The sequence below is a fragment of the Felis catus genome, chromosome B3 (assembly GCF_018350175.1).
Source record: "Felis catus isolate Fca126 chromosome B3, F.catus_Fca126_mat1.0, whole genome shotgun sequence".
Lineage (NCBI taxonomy): Eukaryota > Metazoa > Chordata > Mammalia > Carnivora > Felidae > Felis > Felis catus.
The window spans coordinates 97,380,764-97,404,232 of NC_058373.1; the positions used below are offsets into that span (position 1 = coordinate 97,380,764).

A 23,469-nucleotide genomic window follows, 5' to 3' on the forward strand; every position below is an offset into this window, starting at 1 on the left:
GTGCCTTCTGAGGGGGGTGGGGGATAGCCCAAGGCTGTCAGGAGAATTTTGTTTGTTCCAGCCCCAAAGCTAGTGATAGGCAGACAGATCCCCTCATAAAAGCCCCCTCTTGGAGCAGTTACTTTGGAAAGTTTGTGATTATAAATACTTTCTCTGCCTTTAAGATGTAAACCTACCACCCAAAAAATGTTTCTCTGAAGACCAGAGAGCTGTCTTTTTGAAATGCAAACATTCAGGGAGATAACTGTCCCTCTCAATCCCAGTTCCTGAGTGGGGAAAATAAAGGCTTATCTTTGGTGGGTGTCTTGCTTTAACTTGCACCAAGATAGAAGTTTGTTTCTTCTCTGGGTAGGCTCCAATTAACAAGCCCAGATGGCTTAGTCACATGGCTTAGCACTTAGCAATCCGTGCCTTCCCTTAGCAAAGCCTAGCCTTTCAAAAGTCTCCTGCCTTCTGTTTCCACAAGTTGATTTCAGGTCACACTGGACCCTCTTCCTTATTGCAGTAGTTTACTACTGGGGGAAAAATAATCTATCTTCACCTCTGTAACTAGTGTCTGACTTCATCTTTGACAAAGGCTACAATGATGGCGTGGCTAGTGGAGTTTTAGAAACAAGGGTATACAATGTTCCATTTGAAATGATTTCTTTCTATGCTATAAACCCCATCATCTTTTCACTTGTACCTTTTATGTCAGTAAAATTTAGTAGAAATGCAAATGACTTTGTATTGCTCTTGAAATGACTTTTAAGAGTGGGCTTTTCTCTTATTTAAGTTTTTTTTTGAAGGAGATGGGTTTATGCATGTTTTTACTTTTTAAGAGTAGGCTTTTCAAGAAAATAAGGCATGCTTCTGATCTTCATGTCTGGAGTGATGCGTCAGAGAAGAGATGTAGCATGCTCCAGCGATAGAAGATCCATGCATCTGTGAGTGGAATTATTCCAGTAGCAGTAGGAGTTTAAAGCCAGAAGTGACTATGAGATTATAATCCTTGTATGAATTCACGGAAATCCTCGAGAGGGCTTTGGAATTCCGCTGCCGGTGGAAAGAGGGTTGCTGGGACAAAGATCACCAGTGGGCATGTGGGTAATATGGTAATAACAACAAGCTAGTACTGCTAACACTATTTACCGAGGGCCTACTTTACACCAGACCTGTGCGATGTGCCGTCCATCTTTCTGTCTTCAGTCCTAACTTCCCCGTTTGCCCCACAAGCCAAAGTAAATGTTCTAATAATTAAGTTACATTGTTTACTCCCTGCTTAAGACCCTTTGGGCCTTAAAGTTGAGACTCCTTAGCATCAGCAAGGCTGTGTGATCGCCTGTCCCACCTTTATCCTTGGCTAGTCTCTACTCTCTAGAAGTATTCTAGTCATCCTCAACTATTTACACAACTTGTAAGAAAACACAAGTGTCTCTCTTTGTGCACTCCCTTCATCAATAGATCGCAAATTTCCTTCCCATTTTTCTGCTGTATTTTGTCCACATTTCTACTATACCACTTCTCCTCCCACACTGCATTTATTTCTTTATGTATCTTTCCCTCTGACTGGATTTTGAAGCCCCTGTGGTATAACTATGTCTTATTCATCTTAAAATTCACTTTGTCTTTTTGCTCATTTAATCCACAAATATTTATTTAGTACCTACTTGGTATCAGGGTCTGGGGAGTCAGTAATAATAAGATTCCTTCAGAGTTTCCCATCTAATAGAACCTGAGAACGAACTATCTACATTAAGCAGGTACTTAACAAATGTGTACTGAATAAATGAATAAGTGAATGGAACTTGCTCTGAGTAATGGGCATTCACAAGTTCTTCAAGCGCATTTATAGACACTGGTAGGATTATTATCTTCCCTCCTGACTGTAGTTTTACTTCAGTAGCATCATTTACTAACAAGGGTTAGCCAGCTTTGTCTGTAGGAGGTCAGACAGTAAATATTTTCAGCAGTATGGACTATATGCTCTTTGTTGCAACTGCTCAACTCAGGCTACTCAACCCTGCAATTATGGTATAAAAACAGCCACAGTCAACACTTAAATGACTTAGGGTGCCTGTGTGCCAATAAAACTTTATGTACAAATGATGAAATTTGAATTCTTATCATCTTCACAAGTCACAAAACGGCATTCTTCTTTTGATTTTTCTCAACCATTTTGTTTGTTTGTTTATTTATTTATTTATTTAGAGTGCATGAGAGCGGGGAAGGGACAGAGAGAGAAGGGAAGAGAGAATCCCAAGCAGGCTCCGTGCTGTCAATGATGAGCCCAAGGCCAGGCTCAAACTCACCAATTGGGAAATCATGACGCGAGCCCAAATCAAGTGTCCCAGGCTTAACTGACTGAGCCACCCAGGCACCCCTTTTTTCTAACCATTTAAAAATGTAAGACCATGGGAATGCAAGCTGGTGCAGCCACTCTGGAAAACTGTATGGAGGGTCCTCAAAAAAACTAAAAGTAGAACTACACTAGGACCCAGCAATTGCACTACTAGGTATTCATTCAAGGGATACAGGTGTGCTGTTTTGAAGGGACACATGCACCGCCATGTTTATAGCAACACTATCAACAATAGCCAAAATATGGAAAGAGCCCAAATGTCCATAGATGGATGAATGAAGGAGATGTGGTACACACACACACACACACACACACACACACACACACACACACACACAATGGAGTATTACTCGGCAATCAAAAAGAATGAAATCTTGCCATTGCAACTACGTGGATGGAACTGGAGGGTATTTGTAAAATTAGAGAAAGACAAAAATCATATGACTTCACTCATCTGAAGACTTTAAGAGACAAAACAGATGAACATAAGGGAAGGGAAACAAAAATAATATAAAAACAGGGAGGGGGACAAAACAGAAGAGACTCTTAAATATGGAGAACAAACAGAAGGTTGGTTGCTGGAGGGGTTGTGGGAGGGGGGATGGGCTAAAAGGGTAAGCGGCATTAAGGAATCTACTCCTGAAATCATTGTTGCACTGTATGCTAATTTGGACGTAAATTTAAAAAAAATAATAAAATAAATAAAATAACATGAAAAAAATAATAAAAATGTAAAACCATTCTTGGCTGTGGGCTATACAAAAACAGGGGCAGATTTACTTTGGACCCCAGGCGGTAGTTTGCTAGAATACGTTTCAGAAAATCCCTAATTAAAAAATATATATTACACACACCCCCATTCTTATGGATAACCATCTTTGCTGGAGGTTGAGTGGAAAAGGAAACCCACACGAAGCATTAATATATTGATTTATGTCACAGCAGCACCAATAGACCAGAAGCCTATTAATCCAGCGAATAAGAGACAGAATTAGGCTGTACTGCCAAAATCACGCGATCCGAGTGGGAAGAAATCAGCAGGTGGCAGGGTTCCGAAGCCACGGCACCTCCCTCACAGCTCAGCCTAGAGCATCCCTAACGGGCGACGCCACCCCGGGCCAGGCTTCCCGGGCGGGCTGCGGGACGGCGCAGACGCACTCGTTCCGCCTTCCCACCAATCTCGGCCCTCGACGCGTTCCGTTCGTGCGTGGAAGAGCCCGGCGGCAGGAGAGGCCGCTCCGTGGGCAGGGGCCGAGGCGCGCCCAGCGGCTGGACCGGGCGACGGCGCGGATGGCGGACTCGCAGCCGTTCTGCGTGGCGGAGGAGCGCAGCGGCCACTGCGCCGTGGTGGACGGAAACTTCCTCTACGTGTGGGGGGGCTACGTGGTAAGGGGAAGAGGCGGGACGGGGCGGACTCGCGCTGGGAGCCCGCCCGGCCTCTGGGCCCGAGCGGACGCCGAGCGCCCGCCCACACCGGCCCCGAGACGGGGGTCGGTCCGCGGCCGGGGCCCGGCGCGTCCGGCGACCCCCTCGCCCGCCCGCCCGCCCCTCCGCCGTCGGCCGCTCTCCCAGCCGCGCCAGGGCTTGACGCCGCCCCGCCGTTGCTTCCACTTTGAAAGCCTTCAAACCCGCGTTCTGGGGCTCTTCCCACTGTCCGCTCCCCACCCTCCCCCGCGACCCCCCGCAGCTGTCCAGTAACCCCCCCGGGCTGACCGGCACTAAGTCTCTGCGCGATTAATTATCTTTAAATGCTTGCGCAGACTTAAAGGCACCACGAGGACGCCGGGCTGTATTGTTTTGTAAATATTTCCTTATTGCAAGGTTGCGATTCGGGGTATTGAAATCGCTGAAGCATTTGACTGTTTCTAAGCGATTTTTAGTGGCATTCCTTTATCGGTGGGTAATTACGAAGTTTTTTCGAGTCTCAGAATAGACTCGTATTAGCAACAATTTAGTAAAAATTGCTTAAATACGCTTATTACGATGGAGGTTTGAATGTGTGTATTTGTTTTGTTTCTATAATCATAAGATTATAGAAGCAAAGATTCTAAAGCCAGAAAACAGTTCAGGAGTATAAGCCAACCCCATCAGTTTACAGTTTTTGGTTTTTTGTCTTTTTAAAGCGAGCCATCTGGAAGTTCTTTTGCAAGTAGAACCCACATTTTCTGACTGTCTCGATACGATTATATGACAGATGTAACATTACTGACTCACTCACTGAAATAAAGTACATACTATCTATGTTAAATGATTCTCAGATCCAAGTTGGTTTTTGTTGTTTTGTTTGTGTGTTTATTTTTAATTTGGTGCAGTATCAGGACGGGAAAATTAGAACTGACCTTTGAGTGCCTACTATACCTGGCATGTGCTAGGAACTTTCATATTCCTAATCTTATATAATCTTTATCGTGCCTTATAAGGTAAGTAATAACCCCGTTAAAAGTAAGGATGATGAGTCAATGGGAATGAATGATGGCCATTTGACCTCAAGGGTAGGAGATTCCAACCTAGGTATATTGGATTTCCAAAGGCTATTTTTTCTGTGATAAACTAAGGTAAACTAGATGACTATGTTTTCTTCATGTCTAATCCTTACACCATTTGTTCTTTATGAAAAAGGAGCCTAGATCTATTGATGGTTTTATGTAGAAGAAATATTTTGATTGTTTTTTTAGCTCTGCCACTTGAAGATGTAGAGGTGTCAAACTTCATCTGCTATATTGATTCTTAATATTGTAAAAGTTAAGTGAAAAGATCTAATTTAACATAGTAACTGCAATATCTCGTATCTGGTGACAGTATACGTTTCTTTTGGGCCTATAAATGAAATGTCTGAATATTTTTATCTCATTTTAATCTTGAAAATTATGTAATTAATTAGATTCCAGGTGTTCAGGTGGCAATCAGTGAATAGAATCACTTTGTTTTCTACTACTTACTGATTCAATGATACGATGCTGTTAAGAACCACTCTGAAAAGTGCCATGCAGATTTAGAAAGAGTTTGCTACAGGCATACCTTGGATATTGCAGGTTTGGTTCCAGACCACCACAATAAAGCAAGTCAAATGAATTTTTTGGTTTCCCAGTGTATATAAAAGTTATGTGTATGCTATATTGTGGTCTCTTATGTGTGCAATGGCATTATGTCTAAAAAATGTACATACCCTAATTTAAAAATACTTGATTGCGAAAAAGTGCTAATTATCATCTGAGCTTTCAGCAGGTCCTAATCTTTTTGCTGGTAGAGGGTCTTGCCTTGATGTTGATGGTTGCTGACTGATCAGGGTGGTGGTTGCTGAAGGTTGAGTGGCTGTGGCAATTTCTTAAAAAGAATATGATGAAGTATGCAACATCAATTGACTCTGGCTTTCATTAATGATTTTTTTTATAGTATGTGATGCTGTTGGATAGCATTTTGCCCACAGTAGAACTTCTTTCACAACTGGGGTCAATACTCAGACCCTCCTGCTGCCTTCCCAAGAATAGAAAATGTCATATTCTAAATCCTTTGTTGTCATTTCCACAATCTTCACAGAGGCCTCACCGGCAGTAGATTCCACCTCAAGAAACCACTTTCTTTGCTCATGCATAAGAAACAACTCCTCCATCTGCTCAAGTTTGATCATGAGACTGCAGCAATTCAGTCCCATCTCCAGTCTCAACTTCTAATTCTAGTTCTCTTGCTATTTCCACCACATCTGCAGTTACTGCCTCCAGTGAAGTCTTGATTGAATCTTCAATTTGTAAAACAAAAAACAAAAAACAAAAAACAACACAGTATCAAGGGGGACTTGCGTGGCTCTGTCGATTGGGCGTCCGACTTTGGCTCAGGTCATGATGTGGCGGTTTGTGAGTTCGAGCCCCACGTCGAATTCTGTGCTGATCGCTCAGAGCCTGGAAACTGCTTTGGATTCTGTATCTCCTCCTCTCTCTGTCCCTCCTGTGTTCATGCTCTGTCTCTGTCTCTCAATAATAAAATAAACGTAAAACAACAACACAGTATCTGTGAAGTGCAGTAAAGCAAAGTGCAATAAAACAAGGTATGCCTGTACTTTTTAAATTCCAGGAATTATCAGCAGCTAACGAATGTCTAAGGCATGAGTGGAAGGAAAGAGAGTGGGAGGCAAAAAAGAAGACCTAGCATATCTCGAGGAAAAGTAGAATCCTTCCAACAAGTGTTTTATTGAGACCCTTCTGAAAAGAAGATAGCTGAGAGCCCTTGGAATCTGGAGGTAATCCAGTAGTCAGTAGTTAAGAATAATCCAATAATTTCAGATTGTATGTTCTAATCACAGTTTTCTTCCTTATTTTTTTTCTTTTCTTTAAGTTTATTTTGAGAGAAAGAGAGTGAGCACAAGTGGGAAAGGGGCAGAGAGAGAGGGAGAGAGAAAATCCCAAGCAGGCTCCACACTGACAGCACAGAGTCCCATGTGGGGCTCAAACTTAGGAACCACGAGATCATGACCTGAGCCGAAGTCAGATGCTTAGCTGACTGAGCCACACAGGTGCCCCAGTTTTCTTCCTTATCACCAAAAACAATATGTTGAAATTCATGAACATACATCCTAAAACCTGAATAGTCCACAGATAACCATCTAGATTAACTCATTATTATCCAACATATTCTATAGGACATTGCATCTGAAAACAATTCTACCTCTCTCTAGAGGTGAGAGTGGAAGTGCTGAAAAAAGTAAGTGGCAAATTTTAATTGGTGCCAGAATATTCTTTTTTTTTAATGTTTATTTTAGAGAGAGAGCGAGCGAGCATGAGTGGGGGAGGGGCAGAAAGAGAGGGGACAGAGGATCCAAAGTGGGCTCTGTGTTGACAGCAGAGCCTGTTGTGGAACTCGAACCCACAAACCAAACTGTGAGATCATGACCTGAGCTGAAGACAGACGCTCAACCAACTGAGCCACCTAGGTGCCCCAATACCAGAATATTCTTTTGCCTCTTCTTCCATATTCTTTCTGTGTTACTGAACTTCATGCAATCTTTAGTGCTGCTACTGGGAAACATTGAAAAGTTATGAGCAGTTTCCCCAAATTTTGGAGGAAAAGCGTGGTGTTTTAGCATGTTTGTAGCTGATATGCTTTCTTCTTAGGGCTTAATCATATGAACAGTTTTATTTTCATAACACAGTTATGTTAATACAGTTGATGTTGATACATTTTCCCCTAAACTTTTCCTTATAGAAAATATCTGCACAAGTATGCTTAACTACATATTTCTGTTTTGGACATAGACTTAAAGGGAAGAAGACTCAATTTAGAATATGTTTTCAAAGAAGCAAGGTGGGAGGTTTACAGTGCCAGATATTAAAACATACCACAATATTACAATACTTAAGTCAGTGCTCCTGATGCAACATGAGATAGCATGATGGAATGGAAATGAAGTTACATAAACAGCCAAGCAAACCAAACATTCAAAAGGTAGCATTTTAATTCTGGAAAAGCAATTATTCAATAAATGGTCCAGGGATAGCTAGAGGAAAATGATAGTAGAGCCTTAGGATTGAAGAGTTAAATGTAGAAAAATTAAGCTATATCATGCCAGAAGAAAAACAGTGACTCTTTAAAAATTTTGAGTTGGGAAAATAAAAATGAATTGGGTAAAACTATGAAGGAAAAGATAGGTAGATAAAACCTTTTTAAAAATTTAAAACTATGGTTTTTAAATACCATAAAGTGAGAAGGCAGATGAAAGACTGGGGGAAACATTTGCAACATCTAGGCAAAAATAAAGATTAATATCTGTAAAAGCAAAAGTATTTCCATAGAAAAATGAGCAATGAGTATGTACAAGAAATTTACAAAAGAAGAAATACAATATGAGTCGTAAGAAAAACCCAACTGAAAAAAACAATGAGATTTTTCTTCTCCTATTTGCAAATATTAAAAAGAATTTTTGAAAAGAGCATGGGGAAATGAATTAGTCTGGTAATGGGAATACAAATCTGTGTAACCTTTTTAAGGAGAAATGTAGTGAAGTGAATCAAAAGCCTTAAGTGCATAGTCTCTTTAACCTAATAGTTTTGTTTTACATATTCATATATGGTCACATAGGCCATCCATGTCACACGGAAGACATTTGTCCTTTTTAGATGCCCCAAATTTGGACCTCCTTCTTTTATTGTAATATCACCCACCACATGAGTCTGTTTGGGGTATTTATTGTAGTTGTCTACCTTCTACCTAGCCCATAGAATGTAAATTCTATAAAGATTGAGATTTTGTTCCCTGTTGTATCCCCAGTATCTAGAAGGGACATAGCTTATGGTAAGTGACCAATAAAAAGAACCTGAGTGCCATGTACTGTACTCACTTTTCCAGCCTCCCTTGCAGCTAGATTGTGGGCAGGTGGCTTGGACCCAGTTAGATGAATCTGTGCTAGATTTGGACTCACAGTAATACTAAGTAATACGTAGTAAGATGCAAAAATGAGGACCTGAAGAGGATTCTTACCCAGCAATAGAATCTGTAGGAAGAGCAAGGTCCCTGGCATAAAAGGTGGTGCTACAAGTTGTGGTGTCATTCTCCAGTGACAGCGGCAATTAGCTCACCAGACCTGTCCTATGACATGCTTTCAGAGCTTGTCCTAACTCGTGTGGATCAGAGGCTGGTTCTCCAGCTTCTTTGATGACTTTGTGAGTAACTAGTCATTTCTGAAAATTTTATTTTCTTAATTTTAAAGTTTGAAATGTATATACAGAAAGAATGTAAAATAAGTATCATTTAAAGGTAAACATCTTTAATTGCCAGCTTAAGGAATCAACTGGAACCAGTACCTTAGCAGCTTTCTGCTTGTCTTTCACTGATTACAGTGCTCCTTCCACCCCACAGGGTACCAGGATCTTGATTTCTTGTTAATCACTCTTTTCATTATGATCTTACCACATATGCATCTGTCTCTAAACAATATATTATTTGGTTTTGGAGTCATAGCGTATGTTTTCTTTTGTGACTTAATTCTTTTAGTAATGCATGTTTTTTAGATTCACACATTGCTTTTATTCAGCTAGTGTGCCCTTGCATGGCTGTACCTGTTTTTAGCTGATGTCCATTCTGATTTGTCAGTTTCTGTGCTATCTGGTTATTAAATATTTTGAAAATCATCCCTGGATTCATTCATTTGATATATGTCCTCTCTAATATTCTGTTGTGTGAATTTACTGCAATTTATTTATTCTGATGTTGAATGTTTGAATGGTTTTCTTTTCTTTTCTTTTTTTGGTATTGTTAAGCAATGCTACATGGAATATTCTTATAACACATCTCCTATTATACCTGCACAAGGGCATGCACTCTCTCTAGGGCATATACCAAGAGGTGGACAGCTCGGTCACTTGGTATACACATCTCCAAATTTACTTGGAAATGTCACTGCTCCCAAAATATTTGTATCGATTTACACTCCCAGCAGCTTCCTCCTTGCTGCGCATCCTTAATAACATTCAGTACTATCTGGCCTTATTTTCCCAATCCTGTGAATGTGACGTGATACTTCATTGTGGTTTTGTTTGCTTTTCTGTGATTACTAATGACGTTAAATGCCTTTTCATTTGAACAATTATGAACTATTTGTGTTTCTTCTTTGGTAAAAATGCTGGTTCATATCTTTTGCTCATTTGTCTGTTGGATTATTTGTTTTTTTCTAACTGATTTATAGGAATTCTTTAAGTATATGGCTGTATGAATTGAATATGTCTTCTCAGTTTATAGCTTGTCTTTGTGCTTTCTTGATGATTGTCTTTTGTTCAACAGCATTTCTTCATTTTAATGTAATTTCAGTCTTTTCCTTAAAGCTTTATGCTTTCTGCATCTTTAATCTTTCTCAATATGGAGATCATAAAATGTCCTATGTTATCTTCCAAACAACGTTCAGTTTTGCCTTCCATGTTTAAATCTTTTGTTATCTGAATTTTTTGTTTGTTTAAATGGTTTAGAATAGGGATCCAATTTCATTATTTTTTCAATATGGATAACCACTTGTCCTTGTGTCATGTATTAAATAGTCCCTTTCCCTGTGAACAGGCAAACTCAGTCTGTCACACATGAAGGTTTCATGTGTGTATGATATGTTTCCAGGTCCTTTATTAGGTTCAGTTGGTCTGTTTATTTTGACAACCACACCGTGTAAATTGCAACTGCTTTAGTAGAAGTTTGAAAATGTTAACATATAAATTTAAATCCCCACTCTATCTTGTTCTTCAAGAATATTTTGTGTTTTTTAGAGCCTTTTGTGCTTTTGTATAAATTTTCTTTACTATTTTTATTTTGTAGTAAAATATGTAAAACTTATAATTTGCCATTTTTGCCATAGTTTAGTGCACGATTCAGTGGCATTAATTACATCACAATGTTCTACGATGTTACCACTATCTGGTTCCCAAACTCTGTTTCTCCAAATGGAAACTCTATACCCATTATGCAATAACTCTCTCTTAGTTCTTTCCTCAGTCACTGGTAACTTCTAATCTTTTTATGCATTTGTCTTTTTATAGATATTCTAAGTAATTGGAATCATACAATGTTTGTCTTTTTGAGTCTGGTTTATTTTACTTACCACAATGTTTTCAAGGTTCATTTATGTCATAGTGTCAATCAGAACCTCATTCCTTTTTATGGCTGAACAAGATGACATTGTGTGTAAATACCATATTTTGCTTATCCATCATCTGTGATGGGGTACTGGGGTTGTTACCATCTTTTGTGTATTGTGAATAATACTGCTGTGAAATTGGCACAAATATGTGAGCCCCTATTTCCAATTCTTTTGAGTATGTAGGAGTTGCAATGCTGGGTCATATGGTTATTCTACATTTAGCTTTTAGACGAACTGTGTAATTGTTCTTCCATGGTGCTTCCTCGTTTGTATAAACTTTAGAGTCAGATTGTCAAATAAAGTTTCTGTTGGGATTTTTTGTCACTGTATTCAAATCTTCAGATCTTTCGAGGGTGATAGACATGTTACGAAATTGAGTATTCTCCTCCAATTATATAGTATATCTATTTAGGAGGGCTTTTAAAAACGTCTTTTGATAAAATTTTACAGTGTCTTCATAGGAATCTTGTACATCTTTTGTTGTATTCTTAGTTTCTTTATGTTTTTTAATTTCTATTGTTAATTTTTTACAAACTAAATTTCCTGATTGTTGCTGGTGTTCTGAAATACAGTTTTTGAATACTTTTGTTTCTTCCCTCCTACTTTTTATTTGTTTTCTTTTCTTTATTGCACTGGTGGACCCAAAGTACAATGTTAAATAGAAGCCTTTTTTTTTGGTCTTGTTCCTAATCTTAGAAGGATAGTTTTCGACTATTAACCATTAAGTTTGATGTTTGCTTTGGTTTTTGTTTATTTGTTTGTAGATAACTTTTTTCAACTTGAGGAAGTTTTCTTCTAGCTGATTTTCAGTGAATGGCTGTTGAACTTTGGAGAGTGATTTTTCTGCATCAGACTGAGACAATCATATTTTTTCTCCTTTAATCTCTTAATGGGATAATTTATACTATTATATAAATATTAACCAATGATGCATTTTCTAGGTTAAATGCAAGTTAGTATAATAGGTTATCTGTTTTATACATTACTGGATCCTGTTTGGTAATTCTTGGGAGGGGCATTTTTACATCTGTGTTTATAAATGGATTGGGTATTGTTCTTTCTTTTATATTCTGAAGTGGTTTTTGTAAGATTGAATTAATTGTTCTTTGAATGTTTGGAAGACCACATCTGTAAAGCCATCTGGACCTTTGTAGAGGAGGTTTTAAATCTCTGATTCAATCTTTTTAAAGCTGTGGATTGTTAAGATTTTCCATTTTTTCTGATGTCAAGTTTGGTAAGGTTCCCTCACCCCACCTCCAATCTCTATCCATTTCCTTTAGGTTTAAAAATTTCATGGCATAAACTAAAGTTGTTCATAATACCCTCTATTTAATCTCTGTAGTAGCTATAGGTATGTCCCTTTTTTCATCCCTATATTTATTTAGTAGGTCCTTCCTTTCTTTCCTTTTTTGAATAATTTTGCCAGAGGTTTACCAGCCTTCTGAAACACCAACTTTTGGTTTACTTAATCTTCTCTGTTGTATTTTTTTATTTCATTAATGTTTGCTTTTTATTGCCTCCTGCTCTTTTAAATGTTTATTTATTCTGAGAGAGAGAGGCAGAGAAAGAGAGACAGAATCCAAGCAGGCTCCACGCTGTCAGCGCAGAGCTGATGCGACGCTCTATCCCACAAACACGTGAGATCATGACCTGAGCTGAAATCAAGAGTTGGTTGCTCAGCTGATGGAACCACCCAGGCGCCCCTTTCCTCCTACTTCCTATGGGTTTATTGTGCTGTAATTTCTTGAACTTCTGAAGCTGGATGCTTAATTCATTTTTTTTTTGAGACTTTTAAATTCTTTAAGTGTGTTAGACTATATATTTTCTTGTAAGTACCTCTTTAGCTCTCCTCCTCCTTTTGATAAGCAGTATGTTGTTATTTTACAGTCTTAATATTTTATACTTTTCACTATCATTTCTTATTTGGCCCATAAGTTGTTTGGGAAAATATTTTAAATTTCTGTGCTATTTTTGTAATTAGGTTTCTGTTACTAATTTCTAACTTAATTGTGTCATACAGTGTAATCTATGTCTGTCTATGTCTATCTGTTGCCTGTCCTTTCAAATATGTTGAGACTTGCTTTAAGGACTAGCATATGACCAGTTTTCATAAATATACCATTAGGTCTTAAAAATATATATATATTCTAATTATCAGGTAAAGTGTTTTATTTATGTCTATTTTATCAATCTGCTGATTGTGTTGTTCAAAGCTCCTTTATCTTTTTTATTATTTTATTTCCTGTTCCATCAGTCACTGTAACAGGTCTTTAAAACTCATACTCTGACTATAGATTTGTTAATTTCTCCCTGTGATCCTGTCAGTTTTTACTTTAATGTATTTTAGGCTGCCTCTTTATATGTATATGAACTTAGAATTATTATATCTTTCTGGATAATTGAACATTTTATTATTTTGTAGTGATCCTCTATCTGTAGTAATATTACTTTCCTTAAAATGTATTTTCTCAGTACATCTGTACCAATTTTCTTTTGGTTAGTATTTGCATGGCATACCTTTTTCTACCTTCTCATGGAAACTTTGTATATATCTTTATATTTTAGATGTGTGTCTTGCAACCTGAAAATAGCTGGATCTTGTTTTTGTCTAGTCTAACATTTTGTATATTTTATCTGAAGAGTTTAGCCTATTTTCACTTAATGTGATTCCGATATACTATTTTCATCAAATGTGTTTATGTGTTTTATTTTCCCCTCCTCTCTCTTTTCCTCCTGCTTCTTAACTTTTTCATTTTGAGGATTGTTTAAGGAGTTTTTCGTTCTCTTTCCTTTTTTTTTTTTTTTTTTTTTTTTTGGTCTTTGCTTGTGTAGAAATTATATGATTTATTTCTAACCATGTGGGAACTACTCTCTTTCAACATGAATACTTCACAAAGTTCAAAGTTAATAGTTTTCCTTCTTCCCAGAGAGTTCAGTTACTTAAGAAGGTTTTAAGTCCAGTCACCCTTTTCCCTAGGTAGTCCTTTCCTGTTTCCCTCTCCTTAAGCATAAAAAAAAGTTTAGCCCATTTTTGTGGGTTTAAATTTACCCATACATTTACTAGTATCTCATCATACTATTTCTTATGACATTTCAGATCTTTAATTGCATATCATTTTTCTTTTGCTTGAAATAGCTGTTAGAATTTCTTTTCTTGGGGTGCTTAGGTGGCACAGTCAGTTGAGTATCTGACTCTTGGTTTCAGCTCAGGTCATGATCTCGTGGTTTGTGAGTTCGAGCCCCTTATTGGGCTCTGCACTGATGGTGTGGAGCCTGCTTGGGATTCTCTCTCCTTCTCTCTGAGCCTTCCTTGTGCTCTCCCTCTCTCTCTTGCAAAATAAATAAACTTAAGAAAAATATTTTAAATTTCTTTTATTTTTTTTAAGTAGGCTCCACACCTACTGTGGGGCTTGAACTCACTGCTCTGGGATTAAGACTCTGGTGCTCTGGGGGCGCCTGGGTGGCTCAGTCGGTTAAGCGGCCGACTTGGGCTCAGGTCATGATTTCGCCCATGAGTTCGAGCCCCGCGTCAGGCTCTGTGCTGACAGCTCAGAGCCTGGAGCCTGTTTCAGATTCTGTGTCTCCCTCTCTCTTACCCTCCCCTGTTCATGCTCTGTCTCTCTCTGTCTCAAAAATAAATAAACGTTAAAAAATTTTTTTTTCTTTTAAAAAGAGTCTGGTGCTCTGGGCACCTGAGTGGCTCTGTCAGTTAAGCGTCAGACTTGGCTTAGGTCGTGATCTCATGGTTTATTAGTTCGAGCCCTGTATCTGGCTCTACAGAGCCTGCTTGGGATTCTTTCTCTCTTCCAATCTCTCTGCCCCTCCCCTATTCTCTCTCTCTCTCTCTCTCTCTCTCTCTCTCAAAATAAATAAATAAACTAAAAAAAAAAAAAGTTGGATGCTCCACTGACTGAGCCAACCAGGCGCCCCTAGAATTTCTTTAAATGAGGGTCAGTTATTGGCCAGCTGTCTCAACTTATGTTTGTCTGAAAATTTCTTTATTTTACCTTGGTTCTTAAAATATATTTTCACTGGGTGTAGAATTCTAGGTTGACAGTTACTTTCATTAAACATATTGGCTAATACTTAGTCTTGGTTGTTAATGGGAATTCAGTCATTAGTTGCCATTTTGTTTGAAGGTGATTTGCTTTTTATCTGGCTCTTGTTAAGAAAATATGTTTTTCTTTGATATTCTGCAGTTTTACTGTGATGTATCATGGTATGGATTTCTATTTATCCCGCTTGCAACTTGTTAGGACTTCCTAGATCTCAAGGATTGATGATGTTCAACGATTTTGTAAAATTCCCAGCCTTTGTCTCTTCAAATATTGACTCTTATTCTATTACATGCTAATGAAATTCTGGTTAGACTTAGTTCTTCTCTCTCTTTTTCCATGTCTGTTTTTAATTTTTTTTTCAACGTTTATTTATTTTTGGGACAGAGAGAGACAGAGCATGAACGGGGGAGGGGCAGAGAGAGAGGGAGACACAGAATCGGAAACAGGCTCCAGGCTCTGAGCCATCAGCCCAGAGCCCGACGCGGGGCTCGAACTCACGGACCGCGAGATCGTGACCTGGCTGAAGTTGGACGCTTAACCGACTGCGCCACCCAGGCGCCCCTCCATGTCTGTTTTTAAAAAAATATATTCCATCTCTCTGGGTCATATTTCTGGATAAATCAGTTAACAAATTCTCTTTTTTAGGGTCATCTTCACAGAGCAGTTTTAGTGAAAAGACGGGCTCAGAAGCCAGATTAATCTGGATTGATGAGAGAATGTGAAGGAGGGGAATGTGAGGTGAAACAGGAGGGACATTCACTGTAGTTAGTATGGAAGTTTTATTGTGGAGGGAGCCAAGAAATAGCAGATGGGGTTAAGGGAGGGTTTGTTTGTTTTTAAAGATGAGGGATATCAAGGCATGTTTGGACATCAATAGGAATGATCTGGTAGAGAAGGAAAACTTAATGATGTAGAAAAGAGGGGATAATTTAGGAATGAAATCTCTGAGAAAATGAGAGGGAACTAAGTCCAAATTTTTCACTTCTGTGATTCATTTGTGTTTTTGCACCACCCCATTTAAAGATTAGTGAAAGGGATATATTTTTAGGTTTACTTATTTTTTGAGAGAGAAAGAGTGTAAGCAAGGGAGGGGGAGAGAGAGGGGGAGAGAAAGATATTCCCAAACAGGTTCTGTACTGGCAGTGCAGGGCTCGACTCATGAACTGTGAGAACATGCCCTAAACTGGAATCAAGAATCGGACATTTAACTAATTGAGCCACCCAGGTGCCCTCAAAGAGATTTTTTTTTTTCAATCAGGCTAAGGTGAGTCTGTAGTCAGTTTAACAAGTATTATTCACTTATCCATTCACTCCTCAATCAACAAACATTACATTTGCCTTTTATGTGCGAGGTACTGTGCTCCACTCTCAGAACAGAATTCTAACAAGATAAACATGACCCATGCGCTCACGCTCATGAAGCTTATAGGTTAGTGGTAGTGGTGGGTGGGTGTGATACAAAGGACTTGGAAGTGAAGTACAGTACTGCAGGAGAGCAATTAATTGGGACCTTAATCCCGTAACCTTATTCTGGGAGATTAGAGAAGCAACATTTAAACTGATTTCCAAAGAATGAGCAGCTATCCAGGCAAATTCCGGAAGAGCATTCCAAGAAGAAAGATGAGCACAGATGAAGGCCCTGTTGAAGCAAGGAATTTGCAGAGATTTAGGAACTGAAAGAAGACTAGAGCATAGTGAGTAAAAGGAAAGATAACCTTTGGAGGGATAGCATGTGCCATATAATGCAGAATCATAGAAATTTTAGACAATCCTGCGAGCAATGGGAAAGCATTGAGGGACTTAAGGAGAATAGTGACAATCTATTTTCATACTGTTTCTGTTGTAAAGGTGTATACATGAGGCTACTGGACCCTGATGCCATTAAATCTTAGGATCATACAGTTACCACACTCCTTACAATTATTTGTTTACTTATCTATCTAATAGGGCTTCCACAGCCAGACATGAGTGAAAGTTTCCTTGGAATTAATACAATGGTTTTCTTCTTTGTGCATGTGAGTGTGTGTGTGCGTGTGTGTGTGTGTGAGGTAGGGGGAGGAAGGGGAGAGAGAGAAAGGTGGTGGCAGGGGTCAGATACTTGGTAGTCAAGATACTTTTTTTTTTTTAATTTAACAAGCCAATGAGAAAACTAACCAACTCTTTTTAGCATGTTAATAATTTACTCATCGTACAGTCTTAGAAATTCTTAAACTGCTATCTTTTAAACTAGTTATTTTTGAATTATTTTACAGACTAATAAGTTATGGTGGATTTATGTAAGAATTTGTTTTAATCCCTAAATTTTTACACTTAAAATAAGTAACATTTCTCTATTCTTATTTCTCTTTTCATCACAAATGTCAGAATGTACTATTCTGTTGATGTTATCTGCTTCTTTAGAGATTATTTGGATTCTGAGTTGTCATTTTGACTAAATTTATCTTGCTCCTTAGATTCTATATTTAATGAACACCTAACACTATGCCTTGCACATAGTAGGCACTCAAAAAATATGCTCAGTAAATCAAAATATCTGATAGAGTCGTCTTAATTATAGGTTATAAAAATTTACTTCCTTATTTCCTTCCTTTCATCCAAAATATATTGCCCTCTTTTGATATCCCTTTTCTTCCTGACTTTGTAGTCTTCAGTATTCTGCTCTGAATGTTATTATTTTGCCATTTTCCCTTACTCCAAATCCCTTTTTAAGGTTTAATTGCCCTGAGTCTTTTTCTTGAGACTCATATACTTGCTATTTTGTATTCTAAACCTTTCTTGTTTGCCCACTTTCTTTTAGAAAATGTCTTTTTTTTCTCCTTTTTTTTTTTTTGACCTATCTTAGTTTAAAGAAACCCTCTCGGAGCCTGTTTATGATTTTGTGTCTTGCAGCATTTTAATCACAGATTTCCCATCTTGAGGAACCATTTAATTGTTACTGTGTAATTGATAAACATAATTTTATGTATTCTGTTTTTAGTCAATTGAAGACAATGAAGTATATTTGCCTAATGATGAAATTTGGACCTATGATATTGATAGTGGGTTGTGGTAAGTAATTTTAAATTGCAGAATGTCCAATCTTAAAATCTGATTTAAATATTTTCATAGACTACAGGGAATTTAAGACCAAACTTAGAACACACTGCAACGTTTAGCATGACCCTTTCCTTTTCTTTGAATGCTTTATTCTCTCTGGCTCTTTCTTTCCCCTACTCCCTTCCTCTCTCTGCTCGTTCTTCATTGTTTACCATTCCTCTCAAGGTTCAGGCAACCCCAGAAGACTTTGCTTTGTTGTACCAGTTAATTCCCAATTCTAGTGCCACCTGAAGATTTTGCGATTTTTTTCCCCAGTAGGTTGAAAAATCTTTACCATGGATTAGAGTTTTTACCGTATTGGCTACCATTGCATTTCAATTACAGTTGTCAATGGCAATTTTCACTGAAAGAGTACTCATGGAGTTCAAAGGGAATTTTAATTTGCCTTTCTAGAAAGTCATGGAATTCCATGTTATTCTTGCTGCAGGACCATGCACCTCATGGAAGGAGAACTCCCTACCTCCATGTCAGGAAGTTGTGGTGTTTGCATTAATGGAAAGCTGTACGTTTTTGGAGGATATGATGACAAAGGATACAGCAATCGAGTAATATTTTCTTTCAATTCAGGAGTGCAGCAAAATGTAATATTCAGTGTATCACTTAATCTCGCGTACAAATATTTAAAGGAGAAGATATATGTAGAAAATCTTAAGCTTACAAGGTTTTAAAAATAGAGTGAAAATGCAGCCATTGTGTTCGTCTCTTCCATGTCTTTCTGCTTCAGAGTTCGCTCCCTGCTTAGTTGGTGTCTATAGGGCAGAGCATGATGAGAAAAGATCCATTTCAGTATGTTTTATATGTCATTTTTGCTTCTAAAACACAGCTTTCTTTTTTTATTAACTTTACAATGAAAAATTTTACCTTGCAAAAAGAAAAAAAAAGTTATATTATTAAGTTTTGGATCACATATCCCTCAGACACAGACTTGATTTTTAAATGCCCTGTCTGCTAATGGTGTTCTTCTCTTTTAAAAGCTTTATTTTGTTAATTTGCGAACAAGAGATGGAACCTACGTTTGGGAAAAGATCACCAATTTTGAAGGACAATCACCCACACCACGTGATAAACTTTCTTGCTGGGTATATAAAGACAGGTAATACGGCAGAATCATCTCATTAAGTACACTTTAGCAAGGGTGGTGGCTGAAATAGAGAAAACTTGAAAGTCTGAATTTTTTCAAGATGTAATTACAAACTCGTTTTGACTCTGTTGGTAATGGCAGTTCTGCATCCTGGGTAAGAGCCATGCCATAAAAATAAGCATTGTGGATGCAACTATTTTTTGTAATAAATTCATTATTTAATTAAAATTTCTAAATAGTTAACACATTCACATGGTTCAAAACTCAAGACCATATTAAAAAGTCTACAGTGAAAGGTCTGGCTCCCACCCCTGTCCCTATCCACTCTGTTCCCCCGCACCATGCACAAATAGCTGCTTCAATTAATATCTTTTGTATTCTTACATCAGTGGTTCTCAAACTTGTCTGCAATTGTAATCACCTGGGGATTTTTTTTTTTAATTTCAAAGCCCAGGTGATACTTTACACTAATTAAATGATCATCTCTAGGGTTACGATGTTTTGAAACTCCTCAGGTGATTCCAAGATGCAGACAGGTTTGGAAGCCACTGCCATCAGTGTTACTTTATGCAAATAGAAGCAAATACGTAGGAGTGTGTGCACGTATTCCTTTTTTCTCTCTCTTCCTTACACAAATAGCAGTGTATTCTGTGCACTCTTGTGCACCCTGCTGCTTCCATTAGTTAGCAGTGTACCATGGAGATATTTCATCTTTCTGAATCCCTAGTTAGAAAGCTGATTTTCTTCCTCCCTCCCTTTTTTCTTCCTTCCTTCCTTTTTTTCTTTCTTAGCTGCATAGCATTCCCCTTTGAGGACATACCATGGTTTATATAACCTTTCCCCTGAAAATGAAATAACACTTAGATTATTTCTGTTCCTTTGCTGTTACAAACTATGCTTTAATGAATTTAAATGAAATTTATCCATTGGATAAAATTAGATTGCCTTTATAATTCTGACAAATGTTTAGTTTGCCAAAGCTGTTTTAACAAAGTACCATAAACTAAGGGGCTTAAACAACAGAAATGTGCTTTCTCATGTTTCTAGAAACTGGAAGTACGAGATCAAAGGGTCAGCACGATTGGTTCCTTCTCTAGGTTTTGAGAAAAAATTTATTCCATGCCTCTCCCCTAACTTATGGTGATTTGCTGGCAAACTTAAAAAAAATTTTTTTTAATGTTTTATTTATTTTTGAGTGACAGAGATGCAGTGTGAGCAGGGGAGGGGCAGAGAAAGAGGGAGACACAGAATCCATGAAGCAGATTCCAGGCTCTGAGCTGTCAGCCCAGAGCCGATGCAAGCCTTGAAACTGTGAACCACAAGATCATGACCTGAGCTGAAGTTGGAGGCTTAACCAACTGAGCCACCCAGGCGCCCCATCTTTGATGTTCTTGGGCATGTAGAGACATCACTCTGATCTCTGCTTTCATGTTCACATAGGATTCTCTCTATCTATTCTTATCTGTCTCCAGATTTTCCCTTTTTATAGACACCAGTCATGCTGGGTTAGGGCCTTCCCTAATGACCTCATTTTAACTTGATTGCCTCTGTAAAGAACCTATCTCTAAATAAGGTCATATTCTGAGATACAGGGGCAGGGGGCAGGCATTAGGACTTGAACATGAATTTTGGAAGAACACAATGAAACACATAGCAATAGATTTTGCCAATTTTTCCTCCATATAAGTGGGGCCATTTTGCATTCTCAACAATGGAATGCTTATTTCTCCGTAGTCTTGCCAAGAGTTTGTTGGCAAACTCAGATTGTTTGTTTGTTTGTTTGCCATACTGATAGATGAGAAATGTCTCAGTCTTATTTTCATTTTCACTGAAACAATTTTTGTGAGTTTGAATGTATTTTCATGTATTTAAGGGAAATTTTTATTTCTTTTTCTCTGAACTATTTGTGTCCTTTGCTAATTATTTTCTATTTGAGTTTTGCTTTTATAAACTCAGTTTCTAGGAGTTATTTATGTATTAAGGAAATTAGTGTTTGACTATGATATGATATGGTATGAATATATTTTTTCCAATTTGTCATTTGTCTTTTGAGTTTGCTTATTACTATGTGTTCTACATGCATTAAGCAGATTTTTAAAACTTATTTAGATAAATTTATCAATAATTTCTTTTTTTACCAATAATTTCTTTTATGGCTTGTTGATCTTGAATCTTGATTGCAAAGTTATGCATTAATTCACCAATATATTTTTCTCTAGTACTTTTGTCATTTTATTTTTTACATTTGAATTGTTGATTCATTTGGGGCTTATTCTCAGAATGATATGAGATATGGATCCAGGTTTATCTTTTTCTGAATGGCTACCTGTCTGTAACTCAGTTATTTCAGATGCTACCTTTATCATGTATTTACCTAATTTTCATTGGTATTTGGATCTGAGTTTTCTATTCTGTTCCATTGATGTGTTAATGTACTTCACTAGTTTAGATATTGAAGCTCTATAGAGCATTCTTATAGGACTATTATAAATCATAAGTGTATACCTTAAGTAGTTATCACAAAATGGCATACTTATGTAACCACCACTCAAGTAAAGAAAGAACATCATCAACACTGTAGAATCTTTCATTATGTCCACTCCTAATGAGTATGCTCAGCCCCCTTCCTAAAGGAAACCATTATCCTGACTTCTGGTATCCTAAATTAGTTATTGTTTTTTATATTTTATATATTTTTGTTTTTTTATGTTGTATATGGCATCCTATAGAATTTATACTTTAACCAAAATTATATTTTTGAGATTCATTCATGATGTTGTATGTACCTATGGTTTGTTTTCTTTCCTGTATGTTATTATATTACATGAAATACTGCAATGTATTTATTCCTTCTGTTGTTGATAGACATTTGGGTCATTTCTATTTTTTGACTCTTCAGAATAATATAGCTATGAGCATTCTTCTATGTATTTTGGTACGTAAGCGTTAACATTTCTGTTGGGCATGTATCTCTTTATTCTCTCAATGGTATAATCTGATTTCAATATAGTCTAATTTATCATTTTTTCCCTCATGGTTAGTGCTTTTGTGTCCTAGACTTAATTGATCCTAACCTTACAAAGTATGTTTTTGGTCCTTTGAAGTTTTTCTTGTTCACATATACAAGGAACTGGTAACAGTGGTTGCCCCAGGCAGGGAAATTGAGTGACTGAGAGTAGGAGAAGGACTTACTTTTTACTACACCTTTTTTTTTTTTTTAATTTTTTTTTCAACGTTTATTTATTTTGGGGACAGAGAGAGACAGAGCATGAGCGGGGGAGGGGCAGAGAGAGAGGGAGACACAGAATCGGAAACAGGCTCCAGGCTCTGAGCCATCAGCCCAGAGCCCGACGCGGGGCTCGAACTCACGGACCGCGAGATCGTGACCTGGCTGAAGTCGGACGCTTAACCGACTGCGCCACCCAGGTGCCCCTTACTACACCTTTTTAAAAAGTCATGATAAAATACATGTAACATAAAATTTGCCATTTTAACCATACGTAAGCGTCCAGTGCAGTGGACAATTACATTCACAGGATTGTACAACCATCACCAGTACATCAAACCTTGGATTGCCAGTAATGTGTTCTGCAAGACAAGCAAACGTTTCTAATAATTAAAAAAAAAATTTTTTTTTTAATGTTCATTGATTTTTGAGAGAGAGAGAGAGAGAGAGAGCGCGCGCACATTGGAGAGGGGCAGAGAGAGAGGGAGACACAGAATCTGAAGCAGGCTCCAGGCTCTGAGCTGCCAGCACAGAGCCCAATGCAGGGCTTGAATTCACGAACTGCGAAATCATGACCTGAGCCAAAGTCGGACGCTTGACTGACTGAGCCACCCAGGTGCCCCTCTAATAAATTTTAACTTGATAAACAAGCAGTGTCTTGCAATACGAGTAGTACATGATGCCGATTGTCCCATGATCACAACTAAGCCAATGGTTCTTGAAATTTGCTTTGATATACAAGTGCTTTGGATTACAAGCATGTTTCTGGAATGAATTATGCTGTCAAACCAAGGTTTTCTGTATTTAGTTAAAAAATTGATCATCACTCCAAACAGACTCTGTAGACATTAAGCAATACCTCCCCGTTCCCTCTTCCCCCCAACTTCTGGTAACCTCTAATCTACTTTCTACCTGCATGAATTTGCCTGTTACAGAGATTTCATGGAAGTAGAATCATTCAATGTTTGTTTTTTAGTGTCTGGCTTATTTCACTTAAAATGTTTTCAAAGTTCACTATGTTGTGTGTATCAGGGCTTCTTCCTTTTTAAGGCTGAATAA

General features: G+C 37.8%; 1 protein-coding gene across 4 annotated transcripts in view; it reads left to right on the forward strand.

Moving 5' to 3' along the window:
• Positions 1-3,522: 3,522 nt before the first annotated feature.
• KLHDC1 (kelch domain containing 1) overlaps positions 3,523-23,469 on the forward strand; it is a 54,890-nt gene continuing 34,943 nt past the window's right edge. The window contains exons 1-5 of one of the 4 annotated variants that reach the window (XM_045059888.1): positions 3,587-3,727; positions 6,410-6,575; positions 17,985-18,055; positions 18,531-18,684; positions 19,078-19,196. In XM_045059888.1, coding sequence (XP_044915823.1) covers positions 18,535-18,684; positions 19,078-19,196 — 269 coding nt within the window. In that variant the 5' untranslated portion in view covers positions 3,587-3,727; positions 6,410-6,575; positions 17,985-18,055; positions 18,531-18,534. Of the gene's footprint in view, positions 3,728-6,300; positions 6,576-17,984; positions 18,056-18,530; positions 18,685-19,077; positions 19,197-23,469 lie in introns of those variants that run through there. The other 3 variants (XM_019832983.3, XM_003987618.5, XM_023255672.2) reach the window with 3 other exon arrangements.